The 25,770-nt window shown below is 41.2% G+C and overlaps 1 protein-coding gene across 1 annotated transcript in view; it reads left to right on the forward strand.

The window, feature by feature from the left end:
• The window catches only part of DNAH8 (dynein axonemal heavy chain 8), a 548,480-nt gene that overhangs the window by 489,244 nt on the left and 33,466 nt on the right, over window positions 1-25,770 (forward strand). The window contains exons 81-85 of the mRNA XM_074989796.1: window positions 7,142-7,260; window positions 15,668-15,870; window positions 19,929-20,002; window positions 21,789-21,941; window positions 22,293-22,448. Coding sequence (XP_074845897.1) covers window positions 7,142-7,260; window positions 15,668-15,870; window positions 19,929-20,002; window positions 21,789-21,941; window positions 22,293-22,448 — 705 coding nt within the window. The remainder of the gene's footprint in view (window positions 1-7,141; window positions 7,261-15,667; window positions 15,871-19,928; window positions 20,003-21,788; window positions 21,942-22,292; window positions 22,449-25,770) is intronic.

Raw genomic sequence — 25,770 nt, forward strand, 5'->3', positions numbered from 1 at the left:
CTATAGAAGTCTGGACTTTGGAGGTCAAACCTGTAGGTTTTTGGAAGAGTAATTGCATCCAAAGGGAACTTCCTCTTTAAATGATGTCCCTGTGGGTGCTCCATGGTAGGTGTTGGGCTCATCCCGGTGCTGCAGACTTTTCCATAGCAGTGGTCAGCCAGACCATGCATGCACAACTGGTGACTCACAGCATTTGTGCCTTTTGCACACACACGGTCTGGCTCCAACCAGTTCCTCTCACCCACCGCCAGCCATAGATGATATGAACCATTCTCCTCACCAACTTTTTTCCTCTGAGTAGAATAAGCTGTTAAACTTGTAATCTAGCTGTTGTAGTAGACAGTTCATAGATATTTAATAGTTTGTAAGTTAGTTTTCCCCCAACTTTAAAAATTTCCTTTCCTTCGTAATTTATAGTCATAGCTGGAGTACTTGGTGGTTTTTTTAAAAAATGTGTCTGACTGAAACTAAACCCGACAAAATAAATAAATAAAGAGAAAAACTAAGAGAGACAAAGAATGCCCAAGTCTCTGGGATACAAGAAATTCAATTCCTGTCATGAAGCCATGCTGGCCTCAGATGGCCGTTTATCATTTATTCATTGCTTGGGTGAGGGGCATGTTCCACAAAAATGCACTCACTGCTCCAAGCTAACAGCCAAGGCTCACAGGTTCTTCAGCCTGCAGACTTGGAGGCAGCAATATCTGTGGACTCAGTTGCCTGTCAAAAACGGAGAGCCTCTTTGCCATGCTTAGTCCCCTCAAAAAAGATAAGAGCATTGCTACTCGATCCTTGCCATTCTTATGGCGAAGCAAGGTAAGCGGTGGAGATAAGACCAGCACATCTGATGCTACCTCTTCTCATTCAAAGGCACCTACTGTGTCTAAAACCAAGAAGACACTATCCCCTGTGCCGAAGATATGGATGCTGACGGAACCAAGAGCAACATTGGAACTGGCAGCTCCAACTGCTAAAACCATTGCGCTGACTCTGTTGGTACCAGCACTACCTATGACAGCACCGACTACCTCTTTAGCACCGCAAACTCTGGCACTGACTGGAACCGCTGCTTCCTTGACACCAAGGAAAGCCTCCTCAAAATTTCAAGGCACCATAGTCCCACCCCAGACTTCCCCTCACCAACTTTCTCACAGGCACTGTCGCCCTCACCTCCAGCACCAAGGTCATCAATAATGCACTTCCACACAGTGGAACAGTCTGGTTCCCTTCCTTCACCATATCTCAGGCTGCCATCTCCTTTTTTTTGGAGGAACTTGGATGTGCTTATCATCACTCAAGGCATATTTCGGTGTCTCCTCCACCTGGTTGTCCAGGATGTCTTATGAGGCTACCCATTCACCACTATCAACAAGGGCACATCACTGGAGAAGTTATACGCACCACTTTGCATCAAAGCACTCTTCGCCTGACAGACATGACCACTACTATGATGACCATTTTTTTTATAAGTCTCACCATCATCCTTCTCATTGATACCATCACCATAGATTTTGGGAGTGGTCTCCATGTGGGTGCAGGTCTCCTAGACAATCACCTGCTCTCTCCTTACTTTGCACCCACCCTCCCACCTCACAGCTTCAGCCTTCATCTCCTCAACTCCAGCACTCTGAACGTGAGGAGGGCAAGGTCTCAGATCCGAAGGATGCTCCACCTGACATTTCTCCTACAAACCACTCCTCCTGATGAAGCTGTGATTCTGAGGGATGTCTCCCTCTGATTGACTTTAAACAGTTCCAATAATTGTTTAAGAGGGTAGCAGCGAGTTAGGGAGTTCAGGTGGCAGAGGTACAGAAGTGCCACCATCTCCTCAAAAACTTGCAACCTGCTCACTCCTTGAAAATAGCCATCCCATTAGATTAGGTGATATTAGAGGCAGCCGATGAGATCTGACAGACACTGGCTTCTGCCCCATCTACAAGTAAAAGGGCACACAGGAAATATTTTGTTCCTTCAGAAGAGATGGATTTCTTTTTACCCATACCCATCCCAACTCCTTGGTTGCCAAGTCTGCACAGCACAGATCAAAGGCACCTTAATATAAGAACACGACCGCTGATAAAGATTCCAAAAGGTTAGATTTATTTGACAGGAAAATCCATGCATCATCCACTCTTCTACTGAGGATCACTAATTACATAGTGCACCTATCCAACCATAATTTTGACAACTACACTAAATTAATGTCTTTTATGGAACATCCTCCTGAGTCTAAGAGACCTATCCTCAGGGTTAGTGTCCAAGAGGACTATGCCTTCTCTAGAAGGGGCAGCCAGATAGCCTTGGATGTGGCAGAATGGCTTCTAGGTCCATGGTGATGGCGGTTGTAATGAGGAGAGCTTCCAGGCTACAAGTGTTGGGAGTCCCCAGGGACTTCCAAAACAAAGTCAAAGATTTACCATTCGACAAATTAAAACTTTTTGCAGAGAAAACTGATGAAGTCCTGCATTTCAGCAAGGATTCGCATGCCACCCTGGGGATGTACATGCTCCCGTACCACCGCCAACACTATACTTCATACCAGTGGCAGTATGACTACACATTCCATAGACAGCAGGAGCAACACCAACAAAGAGGGTTTGATTAGCCACACTCTTGACAGCAGCTCCAGAGACAGTGAAGCCAAAATCTTCATAACTAACATTAACAGGCTAATAAGCAGCAGGTTTGACTCTTCAGTCATGAGCTGCCACACCATTGCAATTTTCATGCTACACCAATGTACGCCACCCATCTTTCATCACCGACTAAGATGTACTACAACCAATGGTCTATGATTACATCAGATCAGTGCGTTTATGGAGATAGTCTCATTGGGCTATGTAATACCTTTCCTTTCCATCCCACCAACCACCCCGTCCCTCTTCAGTGACCCCTCGCACAATGACTTATTGAGAAAAGAAGTCAATCAACTCATTTCTATCGGAGCTCTGGAAAAGGTACCAGACGAGTTCAAGGGGAAAGGGTTCTAGTCTATTTCCTTACCCAAAAGAAGACATGCAGGTGGAGACTGATATTAGATTTTTGAAATGTAAACCATTATCTCTAGAAACAGTGATTCAGAATGGAAACCCTTGGATTCATGATCCCAGGGTTAGAGAATGGTGACTGGTTTGCTGCCCTCAACCTTCAAGATGCCTATTTCCACATCGCCATTCACCCTGCCCACAGGCAATTTCTTCAGTTCAAAATAAGTGTGGATCATTTCCAGTACTGAGTCCTCCCCTTTAGTCTTTTGACCACTCCCAGGGCATTCTCAAAGACTGTGGCAGTGGTAGTGGCACTTCTGTGTCGAGTGGCTGTCATAATCCTCCCTTATCTCAGTGATCACTTACTAAAAGGTTGCTCGCCAGCAGAAACACTTACTGTGGTAACTACCACCAGGCAAACCTTCCATTCCCTTTGTGTTCTCATAACCATCAGAAACCTATATTTGAGTTGAGCCACTCAGAACTTGGAATTCATCAGCTCTCAACTGGATGCTACCACGGCAATACCTACTTATCTCTTCAGCAATTCAAAGCTATCCAGACCCTAACTGATATAGTTCTACACAGTCTATTGGTCAAAATACTTACATGTTTACAGCTGATGGACCACATGGCGGCCATGACATATGTAGTGCGACATGCCAGACTACACTTAAGTTGTATACAATATTTTATAGCATCTGTCTATGCTCTGAAAAATCACCATGTTCACAGAGTGGTAGCAGCACTAGGCCACATTCAAGAATCTTTGCAGTGGTGGACAAATCAGGGAAACCTTCTATCCGGTATTCACTCTTGTCAACCACAACCTTCATTCCACATAACCACAGATGCCCTTCTCTTGGGATGAGAAGCCCATATGGATGGGATGCTGGTCTAAAGCCAATGGTCCCCACAGGAGACATCCATCCACATAAATCTTCTGGAACTCAGGCAGTTTTCAATGCTTTCAAGCACTTTCACAAGTACATTCACAACACAATGGTCAAAGTACTTACCGACAACATCAACACAATATATTATATCAATTGTCAAGGTGGTGCATGATCCTTTTCCCTTTGTACAGAAGCAATTTGCTTCTGGAATGGATGCATTTGAAACAATATCACTCTGGTGGCCTCATACTTACTGGGTGTCAAACAACTTTGCAGAGGATTCTCTAAGCAAACACTTTGCACCAGACCACGGATGGGAGCTTTGAAGCGACATCCTTCTCCATATTTTCAACACTGGAGATTCCCCAGCATAGGCCTCTTTGCTACCAACAACAACAGGAAATGCCGTTGCTATTTTTCCAAAGCGGGAGTGGACCCAGGCTCCCTGGGTGATGCTTTCCTCCTCAACTGAGGTGACCATTCCTTTTTGCCTTTCCTCACACGGTACTCATCCCAAGAGTCCTAGAGAAGGCCAACATAGAAGGAGCCAGGTTGATCCTCATGGCATCTGCATGTGCTCCTCAACATTGGTTTCTATTTCTTCAGCAAATGTCTCCGTGCCCTCCACACCCCTTTCCCAACCTTACAGACCTCCTGACCCAGAATCAGGGATCAGTGCTGCATTCTCCACCTCACACCCTCCACCTCACGTCTTGTTTGCTAATTGACTCAGTGCAGCCAAAGGCCTTTGCTCAACACAGGTCAAAGAAATACTAATTCAGAGCAGAAGACAAAGAACCCAAATTACTTGCTTATCCAAATGGAAAAGATTTGTATCTTGGTGTTCCCTACATCACAAGGATCTCAACACAGCTCCTCTGCACACAATCCTTGACTATATATTACACCTAAAACAAGCAGGTGTAGCACTAGCTTTATTAAAAGTGCATCTCACCGCATTTACAGGTTTTAGACACTCCATAGATGGTACATCAGTGTTTGCCCATCCTATTACTAAATGGTTCATTAAGGGGCTTGTGAGCCTCAACGCCCCCCTGCTAGACCTGCTCACCCACCATGGAATTTGGATCTGGTGCTTGGAATGCTATTCAGACCATGAGCTGAGCCTATGGCTACCAATTCCTTTCAAATGCTGACCCTGAAAATGGTCTTCCTGCTCACCGTAACATCTGCCCACAGTTCCACCTTATACAGTTTTTAGCAGAGCAGGCATAATACTAAGACCTCACCCAGCCTTCATTCCCAAAGTCTCCTCTGACTTCCACATCAATGATCTACCCTCTTTCTGTTCTAAACCATGTGCTTCAGCATATGAAGCAGCGCTTCATTCTCCAGACATTCATAGAGCATTGGCTTTCCATATAGACAAGACCAAGCTATTCTGCAAGTAAAACCGACTAATAATCTCAATCACTGATCGCTCCAAAGGTGAAGCAATATCCTCTCAACAAGTCGCAAAATTCATCACCTCATGCATCACTATGTGCTAGTCATACACCACTCACAGCTCAACCTAAGGTACATTCTGCAAGAGCAGTAGCATCACCCACAGCTTTTCTCAAGAGTGTTTCCCTCAGGGACATTTGTTGCGCAGCCATGGGGTCATCTCATAATACGTTCATGAAGTACTATGCAATCCAACACCAACTGGCTGCAGATGCTTCATTGACATCAGCAGTACTTTCAGCTACATTGAAGTCATAACTCTGAGACCCTCCTCCAATCTTACAGGATACTGCTACTCAGTCACCTACTGTGGAGCACCCACAGGGACATCACACAAAGAAGAAAGTGAAGAAGAATTGTTTTTAGAGATGTGTGGCCACTTGGATGCTCCACAACCCGCCTTCCTCCCCACTCTGGAGTTCTCTTTTTGTCTTTTAAATCTCAGGGCAGATTTGAGGAACTGGCAAGAGCCAGACTGCGTGCATGCAAAAGGTGTGAATGCCACAAGGCACAGGCTGTGCATGCACAGTCTGGCTGATCACCGCTATGCAAAAGTCTCCAATCTGTGGCTCTGGGACGAGCTGAACACTGACTGTGGAGCACCCAGGGGAACACATACCTTGAAGAACAATTGTTACTTCACCAAGGTGAGTAATTTCCCTTTCCTCCTGTTTCTGAAGGGAAGAGGAAAGAGGAAGGCAGTGGAACTTGCCAAAAGAAAGAATAAAAGAAGCCAGGTGACAGGAGGTAGTACACAAACTAGAGAGATACACAAGACCATGGGCATTGGGGAGGCTTATCCATTTGTCTTTATTTCACATGGGAGAGAAGTGTTGTTGCACGTAGGGGCCTCCATAAGCAGGGATTTTGCTTTCCTTCCTGAGCTCTCCCAGACTCTCAAGGAAAGGATGAACTAGTGAAGGGTATTGAAATTAGGACATTTAGTGTTTTCTAAATGTTCTTTTCTAAATTCTTTTGTGCTTTAATTTATTAAGTAGAAGATAAATTGTGTTACAATGCTATGCAAAGTGTGTATGTGTTATCTGGTTCACAATTATTACAAAAGTGTCCTGAGAGTTAAACAGTAAATAAATACATTCACACTGTGAGGTGGAGTACTGTGAGAGGCTGTGTTTAAACATGGGGGGTGTGAAGGGTCACTATTGCATCCAGGACCTTAGCAGATGGAGAACAGATTCCAGTTTTCACCCTGGGTGATAGATAAATGGTCTAGGCTCTATAAATATGTCTAGGGTCCCCAGGAAATGGGTAATGGCTGTATTGCATTCATTCCTTGTTAGATTTAAAACATCTATAAACTGAGGGACCCAGAGGCAGTGTTCCCTGTAAGCTGAGCACTTGGGCAGCCACCCAGAAGAGATACAGGTGCTGCCCAAGTGATTACCACAGCACCCACAGCCTCCCACAGTGGGCATTCTGTGTTTCTGATGGTGGTGCACATCTGCACATCTTGATGCACATAGCAAAAATTATTCCACCCATGGATAGAAAAAATAGAGTGAATGCTGCCCAGAGGCTTGTATTCCCCTCACTGCAATTTGGTGGGTAGTCAGCCAGTGGATGCTCAGCCAGTAGATGCTCAAACAGATCTGTTACAGATATCTTAATATCAACATATATATCTTCAGAAATGCTATAGAATCCCCCATGATGTGACACACATTCTACATAGCATTACAATAAGAACAGTACTGAACATAATTTTCTGACATTACTGTTAACATTTTCTTCTGAGAAAATTTTATATATTTATTCATGTAATAAATGTAGGTATCCCGTAATGAGAAGGGGTGGAAAAGTTGGTTTGATAAAGATGCTCCTGAAGAAGAAGTTATTCCTGATGGATACAATGACTCACTAGATACCTGTCGTAAACTTTTGCTTATCAGGTGAGATTCATAGATTTTGGAGCAGTGCTCATTACTGTGCTAAGTTACTTACTGCAGCAAATGCTTAAGGCTATCTCTACACAACAGCCTAATGCAAATTGTGTAGCTTATTGTGAGAGTAGTTCAAAATAGGTTATCTTGGTATTTGACACTGTCTAAACAGTGCCAAATGTCAAAATAAAGTACTATTTCAAAACATCCTTTACTCCTCCTGCAAGGAGGATTACAGGGATGCCAAAACAGCATGCCTGTTACTTTGGACAAATATTTTGAAACAATGGGCACATGTGAAAGATACAGAGTCATTATTTCTATCCTGAAATAACTCTGCTGTGTAGATATAGCCGAAGTATATTGGGCTGTAGTTAATAGTATCTGCATTATTAAAAGTTTCTATATATAGCATGCAGTAATATTTAACTCTTCAGGTTCACTCATTTTACAGCTACTCACTGCAAAAGGAAAGCCATTATGTTTGGAACCATCTGTCTACTAATACAGGTTGAACCTCTCTAGTCCGGAACCCTGGCAACATCTGTAATCCAGCATGTAATTTAGTTAACTGGACAACCACTTATCATGAGTGTGGCCAAGTTTCCTGTGGTTGCATAAAGTCTGTTTACAGCCACCAGCCCTGGCTCTCAGTGTTCTGTGCTGCTATTTAGCTGTAATTTACTCCAAATGTCTTCTAAGAGCTCAGTAAGCAATGGAAGTGTTCGTAAAGCTACTAGACAATATCGATCGCCTGTAGTTCAGCAAATTTTTTGGTTTGGCACTGTCAGATCCCAGGGGTGCTGGACTATAGAGGTTCAACCTGTGTATAGTTAATTATTTTCCAGAAAATGCCTTTCTTCAACTTTGACTTAAATATTAAGGAAGGATCACCACTCTAAACAGCTATAGAAAGAGAACTCTAGAGCTGGTGTTGTGGGGCGATACAGGACATGAAATCTCCCTCCCCAAATTATTGAAAATGGCAAAATCATTTTACAGTAAACTCTTTTATATCTGGCAGCCATGGCACTGGGAGATTGCCAGATATTCAAATATTCCAGATAATAGAGAGGTACACCTAACAACGCATAACACTAAAGAAAAACAAGATTAGATATTAAGAAGCAAACAAAAATGTATGCAGAGTACTTTATTTATCAACAACAGTGGTGTCGTACACTGTAAACTTATACTGTATTTGCCATATTTATTTGCATTTCCTTTCATGATATTGTACTTACAGAAAACATAATTAAAATTTACTTATGGTTAAAATGTCAATTATTTGAGAGTTTCGGTTAATAGAATGACAGTTAAGAAAGAGTTTACTGTAGTTCTGTATATTTTCAAAATTAAATTTTTTTTTGTTTTTCATTTTTGTTTACAAAAGAAAAAGGAAGGGTTTTTTTTTTTTTTAAAAGGGAGGGAGGATATTAAAATCCCCTTACAGGACTAAATTGATTTATCAGAACTATCAATGCAACAAAGTATGGTGGATTGTTTTAAATCAAAGTAATTGAAATCACCAATTTTAATCATGATTTATATCATCAAGAAGAACTTATTGATAGTAATATTTTGTATTAGTACTTTTTAGTTATTTTTAAAGAAGGGTTGATTCCCGTTAGGTGTTAACTGTTAGAACATGTTACATGCAAATAAACAGCCTTTACATTAAATTTTACTTCTTCATTGAATGATGTTCCCATGGGTTCTCCACATCAGGTGAGGGGCCTGTCCCAGGGCCACAACTTGGAGTATTTTCTAGAGCTGTAGTTAGCCAGACCATGCATGCGTGCCCAACACCTCTCACTGTTTGCATTCTCTTATTTGTGTGAGCAGTCCGGCTCCTGCCAGTTTCCTTTCAGCCACCCCCAGCTGCAGACAGAACGTTCTCCTCTCCTCATGAAGTTACCTCAGAGTGAGAGTGCATTTGTTTCAGTATATAGCTCTTTCTTCATAATTCGGCCATTTCTCCTGTTCATAGTTTATCTTGTTGCTGTTTTTAAAAAAAAATTGTAGTAGTGAGTCAGTTAATGTAGTTCGTTCTTACAAGTTCTTAGCTACTGTACATAAATTTCCATTAACTTTAAAAAAAAAGGCTGAAACTTTGTTAAGAAACTATTTACAATCATCATGCCCGCGTCACCAGGCTTTAAAAATGTGAAACATGCCATGAAGTGATGCCAGCATCAGAGGGGCACTCTTCCTCCATTTGATGCTTGGATGAGGCTCATGTGCCTCAAAAGTGTACACAGTGTTCAAAGCTGATTGCGAGAGCCCACCGCAATTGGGAGATGAGGTGCTATGTGATCCTCTTTGATAAAGCCCTCCAGCCTTCATCTTCTAAGGCTGCGGCTTCTCATGATACTATGACAAAGTAAAGGAGAACTTTATCAGCTCTGGTGACTTCACCCAAAAAGATTAGGGTGTCACCCACTAGATGCTTGCCTGCCATAGTGCACAGCTGATCAAATACCTTGCATAAGCCCACAAGAAGGACTCTAAGACTTCTGTTTTGACATTGACTCTGGCCATGATACCCGGAAAAAGACGACCTCGGCACAGTTCCCAGAGGCACTGGCACCAAGATCCAAGGCACCAAGGACTCTTCTGTGCTGCTGACACCGACAGCTCTGAAGACAACTAAGGCAATGACCACAGGATCAGCACTGACTATATCCATGGCTCCGCCAGCACTAAAGGACCCGGCACTTAGGGACCCAGCACCAAGACACATGGCACTGATGCAGTTGGCACCAAAATGAGCAGCACCAAGGCATTTGGCACCAAGGCTTTCAGCAAAGAGCATGGAACCAAGAAAAGCTACCCTTTTCTTAGCCTAGCCAGATTTGAAATGGAATGATACTGCCATTATTTTTCTGCTTCCCCATTGCCCAGATTACCTTACAGGCATTCAGTCACCTCACTTGCCTCAGATATCCCGTCGGGCCCATTACAGAAGGTCATATTACAGGAGATACTCTCCTCCCCGCAGGGCTTATTATTACCTTGACCACTATCATGCATATTCGCCCTACCACTACTTGTACCATTATCAGTCATTTTCGAGAGGGGGCACCTGGTGTGGCTCGGTTTCATCTAGACAGTCACCTGTCATGGCTCCACCATCACCAGCACAGCATCCTGCCTCCCCTCAGCGACATTCTAAGCTTGAGGAGGAGCAGGTTACAGATACAGATGATCACCTGGTGGCTGCTTCTCCTACAGATCATTCCTATTCCTCTCCTGATGAGGCTGTTATACCAGGACATGTTTCCCCTCCCAACTATATTAAACAATTTCAAGGACTATTCACAAGAGTTGCCCTCAGTCAGGAGGTTCAAATTGCCGAGGTGCAACAAAAACATCATTGCCTCCTTAATAACCTTTAACCAGCACATAACTCAAGGATCGCTATCCCCCTGGATGAAGCCATACTGGAGGCTGCAGAAGAAATTTGGCAGACCCCAGCATCCATTCCTCCTTCTATTGAAAAAATGGACAAAAAGTATTTTATCTCCGTCAAAGGGATGGAATTTTTATTTACCCATCCTCAATCTAATTCTGTAATGGTGGACACTGAGCAACACAGATCCAAGACCCCACATTTTAAAACACCACGAACTGATGTGAAGAGGCTGGACCTTTACGGGAGAAAAGTATTTTCAGTTTTGCTCCTATTAAGACGAATAAACTTTGCTGTTCATTTATCCAGTCATGATTTTGACAGTTATTCAAAATTAGCCCCACTGATTAATTATCTACCAGAATCCAAAAAATATATTTTAAAATCAATAATCCAAGAAGCGTATGCCTCGGCTAGAGCGGGCATACAGCTAGCTTTAGATGTAGGCAGACACAGCTTCCCATTTCACCACCACTGCTGTAGTAGTAAGATGGGCCTCCTAGCTATAAATGACAGGAGTTCCTAAGGAACTACAGGCCATAGTTGAGGACCTTCCCTTTGACAGAGGAAAGCTATTTGCTGAAAAGACCGATTCATTATTAGCTTCCACCAAGGGCTCCCCCCACAGTCCTTCATATGTTGGGAATGTATACTCCACCTTATAGAAGGTGTTGCTATGCACGATACCAAAGACATGATGACTATGGATTTCACAGACAGCAATTCCAGTATCAGTTTCAGGGATATAACCAGCCTCACTCTCAGCGAAGACTACAGAAGCATCAAAATACTAACAATTGCTTGCAGCCCCAACAATCCACCCAGCAGCAGGTTTGATGGTACAGTCAAGGACAGTGAAGCAGCTGACATAACCCTTATGGACAGTCAGATTACCCACACCTTTTACCACTGTCAGAAGGCCCTTTTTCCACCACTGGGCTTCCATCCCCACTGACAAGTGGGTCTTAGAGGTCGTACAATTGGGCTACCCGATTCCCTTCCTCTCCATCCCATCAACCATCCTACCTGCCCCATCCCTCTTCAGGGACCTCTCTCATGAGACTATGCTCCGCAAGGAAGTCAACCACCTCCTTCTCATCAGAGCCATGGAGAGGGTACCAGAAGAATTCTGGGGAAAGGGTTTTTTTATTCCCACTACTTTCTCATACAGAAGAGAACAGGTGGATGGAGACTGATACTAGACCTTTGGGGCCTGAACTGATACCTACAAAAACGCCAATTCAAAATGGTGATGCTTGCTTCCATAATACCAGCACTGAACACAACAACTGGTTTGCTGCCCTTGACCTTCATGACACATACTTTCATGTAACAATCCATCTGGTGCACAGATGATTCCTACGCCTTACAGAGGGCATGGGACTCTTCCAATATCAGGTCCTATCCTTCAGCCTATCCACTGCTGCCAGGGTATTTTCCAAAACCCTAGCAGTAGTCGCAGCCCACCTACATTGAGAAGGAGTCATAATATTTCATTATCTTGATGACTATCTCACCAAGGGTTGATCACTAACCAAGACTCCCAGGATGGTTACCATCACCAGGCAAATGTTCCATCACCTCAGACTACTGATCAACATACAAAAATCTACACTCCAGCCCATTCAGGACTTGGAATTTATAAGGGACTGGATTGATGTGATTTCCACAAGAGCCTGTCTACCTCTGCAGAGATTCAAAGTCATTCAGGACTTGATAGAGGCCATCACCAGCAGCCCTACAATACAGATAATCATGTGTTTAAGACTGATGGGTCATATGGCCACTACAATGTATGTAGCCCAGCATGCCAAGCTTCATTTTTGCAGCCTGCAACACTGGATAGACTCCACCTACAACCATACAAAACACAATTTATACAGATCAGTAATCCTTCCTCCATGACTGCAACATTCTCTCATATGGTGGACAAAAGGAGAAACCTATTGGCCAGTGTACCCTTTCACCACCAAAACCTATGCTTCACATCACCACAGATGCATCCCTTCTAGGTTGGGGAGCTGACCTGGGTACCAGGTCAGCTCAAGGTTGTTGGTCAGCCAAAGAAGTGCTATTGCACATAAACTGAACTAGGGCTCAGAGCAGTCTTCAATGCCTATCGACATTTCTGCAAGTACACATACAACACCATGGTTAAGATAATTACCAACAACATCACAATGATGTGTTATAACAGTCACCAGACAGGGCATGATCTCGATCCCTGTGTGTGGAAGCCATCCAACTGTGGAACTAGTGCATTTGGAACAACATCATACTTGTGGCATCTTACTTACCTGGCATCAACAACATTACTGCAGATTCTCTGAGCAGACATTTTGTCCTGACCACAAATGGGAACTTCATGATGGGGTTCTCCATTTCCTCTTCCATTGCTGCGGAACTCTCCTCATAGACCTCTTTGCCCCCTATCACAACAAGAAGTGCTGTTACTGTTGCTCAAGCAGGGGAAACAGGCAGCAAATCACTGGGCAACACATTCCTTCTTGACTGGAATGGAGCCTTCTTCTATGCTTTCCTCCTACAGTGCTCATACTCTAGGTCCTGCAAAAGATCTGGATGAATGGGGCCAGAGTCATACTAGTGGCGCCCGCTTGGGCTCACCAGCACTGGTTTCCCTTCCTTCAACAGAAGTCACCATACCCTCCCTACCGACTTCCAGCACTTCCCAACCTTCTGCCTCAGAACCACGGATCCCTGCTTCATCCTCAGGTATACACCCTCCACATTACGGCATGGCTCCTAGTTGGCTCAATGCATCTGAACACCTCTGTTTGACACAGATCAAAGAGGTCTTCATCCATAGTTGTTGAGAGAATACTCAAGCCACTTACCTGTCTCAATGGCTTAGGTTTGCTGTGTGGTGGTCATTACATTGCATAGAACACGCAATCATCGTCTACACTTTATATCTAAAAGAGTCAGGCCTGGCGCTTGCATCTTTAAGGGTACATCTTGCTGCAAATACCACTCTTGCTTCACCCATAGAGGGTTTTTTTGTGTTTGCACATCCTACCACTAAGAGATCAATTAGGGGTCTTAGAAACTTGCACCCTCCTCACCAACATGTCCCTCCTTCATGGGATTTGGATGTAGTTCTACGTGCTGTCATGGCACTGCCATTTGAACCACTGGTGACTATGTCTTGCGAATCATGACTATGAAAGTTGCATTCCTCCTCAGCCCAAAGAGTCAGTGAAATTTTGGCTTTCATGACAGTAGCCCCTTACACAATTTTTAACAAAGAAGTGATAATTTTGAGATATCACCCAGCCCTTAATCCCAAAGTATGTTTGGAATTTCACTTAAATGAACTGATTGTCTTGCCCTCATATTATCCTAGCCACATGGCTCACCATGGGAAGCATTACTCCATGTGCTTGATATATGCAGGGTGCTGGCCTTTTACATACTTAATCAGGAAAGCGAAAGCACAGTTGGAACTGTAGCTGGCAACAGATGTGAAGAGTAACAAGATGGGTTTCTACAGGCATGTTAACAACAAACGGTTATCAGAGAAGGTGTGGGACTGTTACTGGATGAGGGAGGTAACCTAGTGATAGATGACGTAGGAAAAGCTGAAGTACTCCATGCTTTTTTTGCCTCAGTCTTCACGGACAAAGTCAACTTCCACATGACGGTACTAGACAATGCAGTATGGGAAGGTGGAGGGCAGCCATCTGTGGGGAAGGAACAAGTTCTGAGCTATCTAGAAAAACTAGATGTGCACAAGTCCATGGGTCTGGATTTAATGCACCTGAGGGTACTGAGGGAATTGGCAGAGGTCATTGCTGAACCTTTGGCCCTTATCCTTGAAGACGCTTGGAGATCGGGGGAGATACCGGATGACTGGAAGAAGGAAAATGTAGTGCCCATCTTTAAAAAAGGAAAGAAGGACAATCCAGAGAACTATAGACCGGTCAGCCTTATCTCAGTCCCTGGGAATATAATGGAAGGAATCCTTAAGGAATCCATTTTGGAGTACTTGGAAGAGGAGAAAGTGATCAAAAGTAGCCAACATGGATTCACCAGGGGCAAGTCCTGCCTGACCAATCTGATTAGCTTCTATGATGAGGTAACAAGGTCTGTGGACATGGGGAAGTCAGTGGATGTGATATACCTTGACTTCAGCAAGGCTTTTGATATGGTCTCCCACAACTTTCTTGTCCATACATTAAGGAAATATGGATTGGATCCTTGGACTGTAAGATGGATAGAAAGCTGGCTTGATGGTTGGGCCCAACGGGTAGTGGTCAATGGCTCAATATCTAGATGGCGGTCGGTTTCAAGTGGCTTGCTGCAAGGCTCAGTTCTGGGACTGGTGTTATTCAGCATCTTTATTAATGACCTGAATGAGGGACTGGACTGCACCCTCAGCAAGTTTGTGGATGACACAAAACTAGGGGGAGAGGTAGATATGTTTGAGGGTAGAGAGAGAATCCAGAGTGACCTGGATAAATTGGAGGACTGGACGAAATATGGGATATGTGTGCATGCTGTTCTTAAAATTGGGGCTACTAAAAGTATGGTTTGACTTTGTTTGCTAAGGACCGTCTCATAATCACATGCATCGTGGTTCCTGAATTACTGAGTTTTTTACCAAATTTGAAAAATGGCTCTTGCTCTTCTGGCTGCCGGCCTCTGCTCTAGTATATCATATTTCTTTTTCAGCTTAGACATTGACAAATGTATATGCAAGTTTTAATTATGTGTTTTAAAAAATATACTAATGACTCCTCTGTGGCTGGGCTTGCTAACTTTTTAAGAGTGACTGACCATTAAGATCTATTAAAAATTAAAAACAAATTATTAAAAATATTGTTTTTGCATAGAATATTTTAAGCTATTTCATTGTCAATGTTTCCTTAATCTATTTTGTCTTGTATATAACCTCACAGTCTTGAATTTCTCTCCATAATCTTGAAACTAAAGTAAAGGAAAAAGACACTGAATTTGTATTTCACTTCATATGTATATTCCCAGGTCTTGGTGCCCAGATCGTACCCTTTCACAAGCTAGAAAGTATATTGCTGATTCGCTGGAGGAGAAATATACAGAACCAGTCATTTTAAATTTAGAGAAGACTTGGGAAGAAAGTGATACACGAACACCCCTTGTCTGTTTCTTGTCTATGGGATCTGACCCAACTATCCAGATTGATGCCTTGGCAAGAAAACTTAAACTGGGTATGAATGTAATTATTAATGCTCATCATAAAAATTAATTATAACTTTGAGCATTTTAATCTAGAAAACAGCTTTGTTAAACCTGTCTTATCATTTGTTGTCCTGAAGCTTTTGCATAGAGTTGGAGAAAGTAATCAATACTTTAAATAAATACTGTAGTGCTGCAGATCATTTCTTTAGAGAGTACAGTAGAAATATGTTCTCAGTATTTATATTATGTATTAACTTTCTTCCAATCCATGACATTATTTATTATATACATCTATTCCTCAATTTACAACCTTTGGATTTATGAATTTTCACTGTAACAAACAATTTAAATTTATACCTATTTTTCAATTTACAAACATATTTTCACTTCAAAGAAGAACCAACCTTCTGCTTTGTGAGTAACGAATGTGTAGGAATAGAGAAGAATGCAGTGCAAGGCTGACTTATTGCCCTCAGCTGCCCAGCTCCTTCGAGATGGTTCATGTGCTTTGTTATATTTGTGTCCTCTTGACTGTGAGTGATATTAATGTTCAAATATCTTTGTTATTTGTGATTATCATGGGTCCTAGACATGAAAAAGTTTCTTCAGGAGCTGTCACTAAGGCCAAAAACTAAGGAAAGCAATATCTGTGGCTACTAAACTTGAAGTTATCAAAAGAATTGAAGAGGGCCAGCAATTGAAATACATTTGACAATGAACTTGGCAGAATCAACAGCACGTACGATCTTTGTGCAAAATAAAAAAGATAAAAGAAATGACAGAAACTTACGTTGGTGGAGCTAAAAGTTGCATCAGACAACAAAGGCCAGGGATGCAGTAATGTGTAAACTTGAAAGACTTTTAATACATTGGATCAATAGCCATAATGAATGCAACATGCCTTTGAGCTTCCTTATCTTAAGAGAGAAAGCTCTGTCTTTGTTTGAAGACCTGAAGAAGAAAGCCAAGAAAGAGAGGCAAGTTGGGGCCACCGAAGTAACGTTCCAAGCAAGTCACAGATGGTTTGAGTGCTTTAAAGTGCATTCACATTACCATAGTCTGCATGTTACAGGTGAAGCAGCATCTGCTGATATTCAGGCAGATAACATTTTCCCAGCTGCTTTGCAACAAGTAATAGATGAAGGTGGATATTCTCCAAAACAGTTCTTTAATGTTGATGAAGTGGGGCTTTCTGGAAAAGATTGTCTTCTCAAACCTTTATTTCAAGGGATAAAACAAAATCAACAGGTTTCAAGGCCTCAACAGATTGACTAACATTATTTTTTGGTGGAAGTTTGGAAGAAGACATGAAATTGAAGCCTCTCCTTGTTTACCATTCAGAACATCTGAGGGATCTTATGGGCTTAAACAAGGCATCATTACCTGTGGTCTGAATTTCTAATCAAAAGGCAAGGGTGACAAAGCAGGTTTTTGCTGATTACATAACAAGCTACCTTTCATCATTCATCTCTAAATATTGTGCTGAAAATGATCTGGATAATAAATGTCTGCTGATCCTCAATAATGCTCCCGCTTACTCTATCACTGGCGATAAAATTTGAGTGGGCTTTTTTTTGCTTCCCAAAACCATTTCCATCCTTCAACCAATGAATCCAGGCATCACTGCTACATTTAAAGCTTGCCATCTGCAACTGGGGATGAGGTATCTCATATCTGCATCAGACAGAGAAGACAAACCTACAATTAAGCAGTTGTGGAAGAAATATAGCTTCAAGATGGATATAGAAAATATCACAACTGCATGGAATAAAACTATTCGAAGTGTCCTGGATGGTGTTTGGAAACAGTTATTGCCAAAATGTGTTCATGATTTTTGTGGTTTTGAGGGTGAAGTGAAAAACATGCAAATTCTATTGTGCAACTGGCAACTGAACAAGGATTCAATGAGGTGGACGCAGATGATGTTCAAGACCCATTATTGTCACACGGTGAAGAACTGACTAATGAAAAATTAATTCAACTGGATGCAGAAAGGTTATCAGAAAAGGAGGAGGAAGAACTGGATGAACTACAAATACCATTGGATACCTGAACACTCTCAAAATTCTTCAGTGCATTGGAGGCATTTACACAAATTCTCGATAACAACAACCCAACTTAGAACACAGTTCAGCATGAAAGTGACAAATTCATGAAGTAGCTCAATGCGATCAGGAGTTGTATGAGACGAAAAAGAGGGGTGCAATACAAACCTCAGTTATATCATTTTTTCAACTCTCAACCTCCTCCTAAACCCTCATCACCACCAGGTGATCTTCAATCCTCAACCTAAAAAGCTGAAGATAAAACCTCAATTAAGGAGGTTGAAGTCATTATAGAGCTGCTTCCCAGGATGACACAGATGATCCCATGAAACCTGCATCAACACCACCATCTTCACCACTATCTAAGAACTGACTAGTGGAAATAAAGCTCATAAAAAGCAATAAAGTAGCACTGTTCTTATTTTATGATTGTATACTATTGTAACATATGTGGGAAAAATATTGGGTGATTTTTTTGGGAGTCAGGAATCAGTTAGAATTTTTTACATTGAAATAAATGGGAATTTCATTTTTGATTTATGAATTTTCACCTTACAAACAGTTTACATGGAATGAATTACATTCATAAGTCGAGGGATAGGTGTAATTCTAAGTATTGGTGTCAGACACCAGCTCTGTCTTGTATACACAGAATGTTACTGTATATCAAAACCAGGGTGGGAATGTACATTACATTAGCTTGCCAAACATTAGCTTCCTGTGCAGATACTACTGTTGTGCACTAGTTCTGTAGTATAATTTTAATATACGACCCTTTCAAACAACAGTATATAAAAGCACACTATGGCCGTGTCTACGCTAGCCCAAAACTTCGAAATGGCCATGCAAAGGGCCATTTCGAAGTTTACTAATGATGCACTGAAATACATATTCAGTGCCTCATTAGAATGCCGGCAGCTGCGGCACTTTGAAATTGATGTGGCTCACCGCTGCGCGGCTCTTCCAGATTGGGGTCCTTTTTGAAAGGACCCCGGCAACTTCGAAATCCCCTAATTCCTAACAGCAGATAGGAATAAGGGGATTTTGAAGTTGCCGGGGTCCTTTCAAAAAGGATCCCAATCTGGACGAGCCGCGCAGAGGTGAGCCACATCAATTTCAAAGTGCCGCGGCTGCTGGCGTTCTAATGAAGCCCTGAATATGTATTTCAGCGCTTCATTAGTAAACTTCTACATGGCCCTTTGCATGGCCATTTTGAAGTTTTGGGCTAGTGTAGACGTAGCCTATATGGAAGCTTTAGTGCACAACAGCAGTGTCTACACAGGAAGTGACTGTGTGATAAGTTAGTACACTGTAGGTTCAGACTTGGCTAGACATTGCATGTAGACAAGACCTAGAGTTTTGCACAACAACTGAGAGTACTCTTTTGATGGTACTATTCTAGATGTTACCTGCTGCAGATTACAAGATAATCAGTCATTTGTTTATTTGTATGAAATTATTTCTGTAATAAAAAGGTATTTCAGAAATTCGACAATTTGCCCATATATTGTGTCTAAAATACGTGCGAAATTGTACTTACAAAGGCGTAGTTGCATGAACAAGTGATTAAATAAATTAATAATAATTAGATACGTTAAAATATGTAGTTACTTGATTTGTGTACAAAATGTAATTTTGCATGCAAGTTTGGTTGTTAGGTGCACGTCTAATATTCTTGAAAATCTTGCTTTGCATGTAGGGAAAATACATGTGTTCAAATTCCCATTGACAATAGTTATATCAACCCTATTTATTCCCTTAAAATACATAGTATTTATGTTGAATATACAATTTCTAGTTCTTCATTAGACTTCTAATATTTATAGAAAATTACATTCCTGTTGAGAAATGCATGATTAAATATTGAAGGCATACCAATTAAATAAATATGACTAAAATGTATACATTATATTTGTAGATTAAAATGGCACTTCATTACATCTTTCAGAATTTTTTCCAATATCACTTTGAACTAATAGTTTTAATTTCACTTGCTCTTAGCTGTGAATACATTCATTAACATAATGTTCCATCTGTTTTAGAATGTAGGGCTATTTCTATGGGTCAGGGACAAGAAGTTCATGCACGCAAACTAACACAGATGTCAATGCAGCAGGTATGAAAGGATACTGAAATGCCAGTTAAGTTTCTGCATTACAGTAAACCCTTGATTTAATGGACTCATAGGTGGAAAGGGGTATCCATTAATGCTGAAAGTCTGAATCTGCAGCATGTCAGCGCATGCTGCTTGCCCATGCACATGCCTCAGCCCTGGTGGGAGGAGCATGTGACGGCTCCAGCAGCTCCGGTGTCCCTAGCCTCTCTGGTGGCTGCAACTGCGATGGTGGCTCCTGCGGTGGCGGTGGTGGCTCTGGTGAGTTACTGACATTTATTTTGGGAGGTGTGGGGGCCTGGTGAACAGCATCCATTATTTCTGAAGTCCATTAAATCGAGGGTGTACTATACTTTTTTAGGCCATTTATACCTGTACCCTTGTATCCCAGAGACTGTATAAAATTGACTCTTGGTTTTACATGCTCATCTCAAGGTCAAAAACCAGAATATAAAAAGCCCCATGTCACTTTAGACTATTTGTATCTAGTGCTGAAAATGCAATGCAGCACTATATACAGAATATTAGCAATATCAATAGAAAACTTGTGAAAATAAGATTGCATTCATCTCAGGAAGGGACCGGCTTTTTTGTGTTTGTTCAGTGCCTAGCACAGTGAAATTCTGATCGATGACTAGAGGTCTTAGATTCTTCAGTAATACAAATAATAAATACATTAATAATGTAGAAGGGTGACAGAGTTTGTCTTCCTTCCAAACTAGTAAAGAATGTTTCATAGAAATAAATAGAATATTTTTCACGACTGTATATTGAGGTTGACCAAAATATACAAAATGGTGATAGAAATATTTGACTTTATTCATCCTATATTCATTTCTACATAAATTAACTAACACAAAATGGCAACTATTATATGTATATAAGTATATGTATTTCAGCACTTCATTAGTAAACTTCGAAATGGCCATTTGCAGGGCCATTTCGAAGTTTTTGGCTAGTGTAGACATGGCCTTTATGTGGTTTCTAAGGAGTCCATAGGCAATCTTCTGCACCTGTTTCAATTTCACCCAAATGTGCTTATCGAAGATAAACAAGATAAATGAGAAGGGTTAGTCTTCCCTCATCATCTCTACAATGCCATTAGGCCCTTTAACTTATAAATAATTAAAAGAAAAAGATGTGTGTGTGTGTTGGGTTTCAACTGGACTATTTTCACTCTGGAGACATTTTTGGAAATGATAATGCAGTTTGAGTCAATAGAAGATTTTCTGGGTTAAGGAATGTCTGCTTTGGCTTTCTGTTGTTAACTTTTACCACTTGATGGCACTGCTACTTTACTTACACATGGCATCTAACAAAACAAAACAGCAGTCATGTAGCACTTTAAAGACTAACAAAATGATTTATTGGGTGATGAGCTTTCGTGGGACAGATCTGAAGAAGTGGGTCTGTCCCACAAAAGCTCATCACCTAATAAATCATTTTGTTAGTCTTTAAGTGCTATATGACTGCTGTTTTTTTTGTTAGAATACAGACTAACACAGCTACCTCTATGTTCCTATTCAACATTGTATCTAGTTATTTCATTTTTCTGGCTGAACTGTAGCACATGCAAATAACTTCAAAATTTACTTTCCCTAGCTGTTTCAACTATGCCAATATCCAAATGAAATGATGCTATGCATCCAAAAAACACACCAAACCCTGCAAACCTCAGAGTAATTAGATGCATGTTACCTGATCTGATTTTAATATAAACAAGTTTTTTTAAAAAAATCACAATATGGTTTACTAACTAAAAGCTATTTCAAAAATTATTCATACACAGGGGGGCTGGGTGTTACTTCAAAACTGCCACCTAGGCCTAGATTTCTTGGATGAACTACTGGAAACAGTTGTTACTGCTGATATTCCTGATGAGACTTTTCGAGTATGGATAACTACTGAGCCACATGACAAGTTCCCAATTACGCTGCTACAGGTTTGTTCAAATACTTAGTCAGACCTCATATCGTTAAGTGAATTTATATAAATGTGTATGTATATGAAAATGAAATAATTCATAAACTGACATTTTGAAGCTAAAAATTGCACTGGAATGGAACTTATATTACAAATTGTAAAGTTTTCTCAAAAGTCCCATATTAACATTTTTAAAACACTTAGCATCCTTGGACTTTAATATACTGGTTCCAGTATATGTTCATTTTGTGTAGTTTTTGATCAGATGCACTTCAGCTACACATCTCTTGATTGTAGGACTTGTAACTTTAAAAGTTGCAACATTTTACACAAAAAGTAAATCTAATTTTTTGCCTTTTTTACATAACAGATTTCTATAAAGTTCACTAATGAACCACCCCAGGGTGTACGTGCGGGTTTGAAAAGAACATTTTCAGGAATTAATCAAGATCTGCTAGATGTCAGCAATATGCCTATGTGGAAACCTCTGCTTTACACTGTAGCTTTCCTACATTCAACTGTCCAGGTATTAAATCCAGGTTTTGCATTCAACTTCATATAACGTCTTTTTCACTGGGGTTCCTAATAAAAAGCAGATATTTGTTTCTCTTTTGTGATACGAAAGTCTCTTGTTTATTTGTCCACGTGCATCATAAAGCAGGACATGGGGGTCTCATTTTTCAGGCGTACCTACTGATTTATTCTCTTAAATTGCTGTCAGATTTTATATTCTGTGAATTTAGAACCTAATGCAGTATCCCTTTAATTAATGTCACTGAGCAGTATCCTCCATTGACTTCAGTGTGAGTAGTACTGAGCCCACATTGTGTAATTTAAAGATGTGGTGTTCACGAGATTTATATACTGACATTTTTCACACTCTGAATATAGATCCTTTTATCCACATGTCTCAAAGTGCTTTACAAACATTTAATTAAACCTTCCTTAAGTCCTCTTTTGAAGGCTTGTCTGCACTTACAGTGTTTCAGGAGTACAGCTACTCCTGTGCAGCTGCTCCTCTTTAGTGCTTCATGAAGATTATGCCTACTTCCCATTGGTCTAGGTATGCAATCTTTCTGAAAAGCCCTATGTGGAGAAGAGAAGCCCTGCAGCAAACTCAGTCATAAGCAACATTCTTATACTGACAAAAGTTTGTAGAATAGACCTAAGCTAAGCTGCTGATACTCTTGCTGTGTGTACGCCACAGGGTAGCAGGATTATGCACATATTTGCTCCTTACTCCTCTCCCATCTCATATTAACAATGAATGTCCAAGTTATACTGCCTCATTGAGACACTGTACTTGTAGTTCTGGAGTATCCCAGGCCTATTTGGCCAGCTGGAACTTTTAAGAAATACTGTAGCTATTCATCCATCTAAATGAGGTATTTAAAGAAAGTCAGTCACTATACTTATAGAGGCACTGGTCTGCATTTAATCTCACAATTTCTTGCTAACCCCTGGTGACAAAGAATTCATAGATAAGTATACAGTACTCAGTAATTTGGGGAAATGTATAAAGAACCAATATAATCTTTAAACTATTAAGGGTTAATGCTGTCTTATTTCCTCAAACTAAATATCTGACTTAGGAAGAATGGAAGGAAAATTGTTTGTGTCCCTCATTGTTCCTTGAGGTTATTTGCTTATTTCATAGTTTCAGTGGTGTCTATGGCTACATCTACACTGCAGTTATTTCAAAATAACATCTGTTATTTCAAAATAAGTTTGCAAGCATCTACACCATGCACACACTATTTCAAAATAAATTCGAAATAGCGGGCATGTTATTTTCAAATTGGTAAACCTCATTGCAGGAGGAGTAATGCCTATTTCAAAATAACTATTTTGAAGTAAGTGATGTTAAAACATGGAATAGTACTATTTCAAAATAAGCCATAATGGGTCCAATGGCACTATTTTGAAATAGGCACTGTGTCTGACATACTATTCTGAAATAGCTCTGCTGTTTCAAAATGCATTTTTGTGTGCAACACTGTTATTTCAAAATAAACACACCTCCAGGCACTAACCCACAATCTCTGCACAATCCTTGCCTGCTCACCTGTCTTCAGTAATCTCCCAAGTGGGTTCTAAAGAGCATGGGGACTTACCTTACTCAGACTCAGAGTGCTCCTCACATGAGCCTAGATCCGTGCAGGTTGAAGCACTATTCCCAGTCTCACCCTCTCCACCGGTGGATGATCTGAAACAATTTCAGGAACTATTTAGATGGGTAGTTCAATCACAACATATCACAATACAGGAGGTGGAAGACCAACAGTATAAATTACTCACAATACTACAACTCACAGCATCCTTGAAGATGGTGTTACCCATCAAAGAGGCAATCCTTGAACCTTTGGAAGCTCTCTGGAAGAACCCAGCCTCTGTTCCACCCACGAGTAACAGAGCAGACAGGAAATATTTCATCCCTGTGAAGGATATGGACTTTTTCTTTGCACATCCACAGTCAAACTCACTGGGTGTGGCTTTAGTGAATCACAAGACTAAGAATCAACAATTTAAATCTACCCTCAGTGACAAAGAGCACAAACAGCTGGACACATTTGGCTGTAGAGTGTACACTGCCACTATGCTCCAATTCTGCATATCAAATTGTACAGCTCTCCTGGCCAATTATGACCATGCCAATTATGCTAAATTATAAGATCTGATACAGGATCTCTCTGATAATAAACAACTATGGCTCCAGTCTTTTATCAAGGAGGGCTTATCAATAGCCAAAACAGCTCTCCAGGCAGCTCTGGATGTTGCAGAACCATGGCTAGAGCCACAGCCATAGTACTGCATAGAGCTGCATGGCTACAGTCATCAGGGATCCCAAGTGAGCTATAAACACAGGTGGAGGATTTCCGCTTTGATAGGAAACAAGTTTTTGATAATAATACCGACAAGATCCTACAGTCTATAAAGGACTCCTGAATTACACACTGTATTTTGGGGATGTATACCCCACCTAACAAGAAATATAAATATACTTCATATCATAGACCTAGGGAGTTTAGCTATAGCCATTACAGGCACGAAGAGAGGCCATATGATAGCAGGCCCAAGCAATACTCTAACAGGAGGAAAACATATAAAAACCACTCCTCTATGAGCCACTCTACCTCTCACAAACAAAAATCTGAGATTTTGGTTGGAGGTCTGAGCAACCACCCCACAGTTCCAATACAACCCCAGGCTACCTTCCATCATCGTCTGAGATCGTTTTACCACCTATGGACCCACATCACCACAGACAAATGGGTCCAAGAAATTATCAGATCAGGTTATACTATACCCTTCGTGTCTGTGCCCCGTTACCATTCTCCTACCATGTTACCTTTCAGGGAACCCGCTCATGAGCTAAAAGTGGTGGTGCAAAAATTGCTCACTCTAGGGGCAGTAGAATCTCCAAAGAACAATGGGGCAAGGGGTTCTACTCCAACCATTTCCTCACAGCCAAAGAGACAGGGATGGAGACCAATCTTAGATCTCAGGAAGCTGAACAGATTTATTCACAACAAAAATTTCAGAATGGTGACCTTTGCAACCATAATACCAGCATTGGACAAGGGGAACTGGTTCTCAGCCCTTGACCTCCAAGATGCACTTTTCCACGTAACCATCCATTCATCCCCCAGAAAATTTCTCAGATTCACTGTGGGCCAAGACAATTATCAGTACAGAGTCCTCTGTTGTGGCCTCTCTGTGGCCCCTCAAGTGTTTTCAAAGACACTAGCTGTTGTCATGGTGTTTCTCAGAAGACAAAACATCATCTTTCTCTGCTTTGATGATTGTCTAATCAGAGGCCTGACCTATCAACAAACTACTGTAATGAC

Source organism: Carettochelys insculpta, chromosome 3, assembly GCF_033958435.1.
Source record: "Carettochelys insculpta isolate YL-2023 chromosome 3, ASM3395843v1, whole genome shotgun sequence".
NCBI lineage: Eukaryota > Metazoa > Chordata > Testudines > Carettochelyidae > Carettochelys > Carettochelys insculpta.